This window comes from Littorina saxatilis, linkage group LG11 (assembly GCF_037325665.1).
Source record: "Littorina saxatilis isolate snail1 linkage group LG11, US_GU_Lsax_2.0, whole genome shotgun sequence".
NCBI classification, from domain to species: domain Eukaryota; kingdom Metazoa; phylum Mollusca; class Gastropoda; order Littorinimorpha; family Littorinidae; genus Littorina; species Littorina saxatilis.
In genome coordinates, this window is record NC_090255.1 from 16,031,407 (window position 1) to 16,033,906 (window position 2,500).

At 44.0% G+C, this 2,500-nt stretch overlaps 1 protein-coding gene and 1 long non-coding RNA gene across 2 annotated transcripts in view; one reads left to right on the forward strand and one right to left on the reverse strand.

The window, feature by feature from the left end:
- The window catches only part of LOC138979863 (uncharacterized), a 474,427-nt gene that overhangs the window by 423,342 nt on the left and 48,585 nt on the right, over window positions 1-2,500 (reverse strand). The window lies entirely within an intron of this gene.
- Window positions 1-2,500, forward strand: part of LOC138979851 (uncharacterized) — a 23,075-nt gene that overhangs the window by 17,836 nt on the left and 2,739 nt on the right. The window contains exon 2 of the mRNA XM_070352600.1: window positions 1,964-2,500. This exon is cut by the window's right edge and continues 539 nt beyond it. Coding sequence (XP_070208701.1) covers window positions 2,011-2,500 — 490 coding nt within the window. The 5' untranslated portion in view covers window positions 1,964-2,010. The remainder of the gene's footprint in view (window positions 1-1,963) is intronic.

The following is a 2,500-nucleotide window of genomic DNA, read 5'->3' on the forward strand; positions in this document are numbered from 1 at the left end:
TGTCTGGTAGAAACTTTAACATTTCGTCATTTGAAGACGTCACATTATGGCGTAAGAGGGTTAGACGTCACGCGAAGGAATGTCTCGGTCATTGTTATTTTGAGCGGGCCGAGACTATTTGGCAGTCGTGTCTGTTTAAAGTAGGCTACATGCAGACAGACAGATCTAGATCTAGTGTCTCTCTTTCTTGCACAGTGTCACCAATGCTTACTGTGTGTGTGTGTGTGTGTATGTGTGACGGAGTGATTGAGTTTGTGTTACTGTTTGTCGATTTCTTACGTGAGCCTTGAAGGCTTCGCCTCTTGTCTCTTTTGGGTCAGCGAAAACAATTCTCCACTTAAACTTGACAGGCACAAGGAAATTCAGTTATACGTTTTCTTCTTTTGTTCGCGAGGTTTTCACTATCAGCGTGCTTTTAACTATCGTTAGTATAAAAAACCAAAAACACGTCTGCGGTTTTGCCAACATTGGCGCTGACCTACTATTTCGCGTGTCGCATTTGCTGGTTTTAAACACTCTGTTTCTTGGTTGTTTCTCTTGTACCATATTCTCACTATAAAGTGCTGTTCACATCGCAGACTTTCAACCAACTTTGGTTCCTTTGAAGTCGAAGTTGGCAAAATGTCCGCCGTGTGAACGGTCCCGACGATTAAGTTCCGATTTAGCAGCGACTTGAAAACTCAAAAACATAAAACATACAATTTAAAAAATAAATCATTTCTTACATCAGGAGTTTACGATGTACGTACGGATGGGAACTTTCATCGCTGCAAAAATATGTTCAGTTTTATGCCCCTGTGGTTCGTCAGGATGTTTCATCTTCATCCTTTATTGAGAGGGTGACAGATAACGGTGACAGGGCGGATGGCATTCCTGACACTGATAACGTCATCATTAGTTATGACGCGATAACGACGAAACACGTGTGTTGCTGCATGCGGCGGGGTCGAAGTTTAGTTGTCAGCAGTACAAATGACGAGAAGTGATTTACAAGGAGAAAAAAAAAAGTTAAATGTTACTCTTGTTCCGGCTCAAGATCCCTTTTGAACACACATACTCACACACAGGGGACAGGTTAATAACACACAAAATCTAGGCGTCAAGAGCCCGGGCCTATGTATGTAGGTCAAACCGTATGATATGCTTCACGAGGGGACAGATTAAAACACAAAATATTGGCAACAAGAGCCCGGGCCTTTGCATGTAGGTCAAACTATAGTCTATTTATATCTATGGTAAAACGGTATGATATGCTTCACATCAAAGCCACGCGTCGGTGTTAGGCTAATTGTTTGTTTTTTCAAATAAGTCAACTTATACTTTGACATATCTGTTTTGTGAAAGTATTGGACATTAAGGGTGGAGTGTGTCTGCTCAGTTCGTGAGGAAAACTTGAAAAGAAGCAACGGTGATTTTTTTTTTAAAGTTCATTTTTGTGTAAGGTCAAGGAGTGCTAGGGCAAGAAATAAGAAACACAATAGGGCTTCGAGCGCTTATTACTCAAATAACGACTGAAACTCGGGGTATGAGATGTTTTCACAAAATCTCAACTGAATAAATTACTAACATTCTACTGAAGGCCTACAAAAAAATATGTGTGGTTACGGTAACCCGACCTACCCTATTTTTAGGGGCCGACCCTATAACTTTTTATTACATTTGTCAAAAAAACCCCAAAAAACACCGAGTGCAGAAAACGCAATGAAAGCGAAAGCGCTCGAGTCGCACACTTATTTCCCTGTCAAGTAGGTTTAATTTGTACACATTAGAGAAAAAAGTTCCCCCCAAAAAAAGTGATTGCCTACCTATATTTTTTTTTGGCTATGTTACCTTAACCACACCTATTTTTTGGGGGGGCCTAAACAAATCACAATCAAATGATCACACCCGAAAAAGACTAAGACTGAAACAGTGATGGTTTCTATTGAACTGGAGCTCATTTTCGCTTTTGCTTTTTCAACAGCATCATCAAGGCTGGCTGGCAACGAGTGAACATCTAACGTCACCGCCATGTTAAACCTCCAACTGCATGGCGTCATGGGAGGCAGGAACGACTACTCTCCAGACACCAACAGACGGAAGCGCCCTCTGTCGATCATTGAAGAAAACGCGGACGACGAAGCTGGACCGGGCGAAAGACCTGGAAGAAAACGGGAGGATTCCGCTCAGAAAATCCACGCACCAAATGCCATAGCGGACGAGACAAGAGATGGAGGGGTAACACCGGTGCGAAGCAAAACGCGGCGAAAGGCGGTGGTGCTGCGGCCCTTTCCCAGTCCGTCTCCACTACCCAATGGATTGAACGCTGTCGGCCCGATGGTGGCTCAGCACAGCAACCATGGGCTCGTGGGATCTGATGGTTATTTTCTCGCTGGCCTTGAAGAAACAGGCGTCACAGTCACAGGGCAGACCGGACCATACGCGGCTGGTCTTTCCACCGACAACAGGACAGTTATCGGGCTTGGGCCTGGACAGGCCGAGTCGTATGCTAGTTCCACCG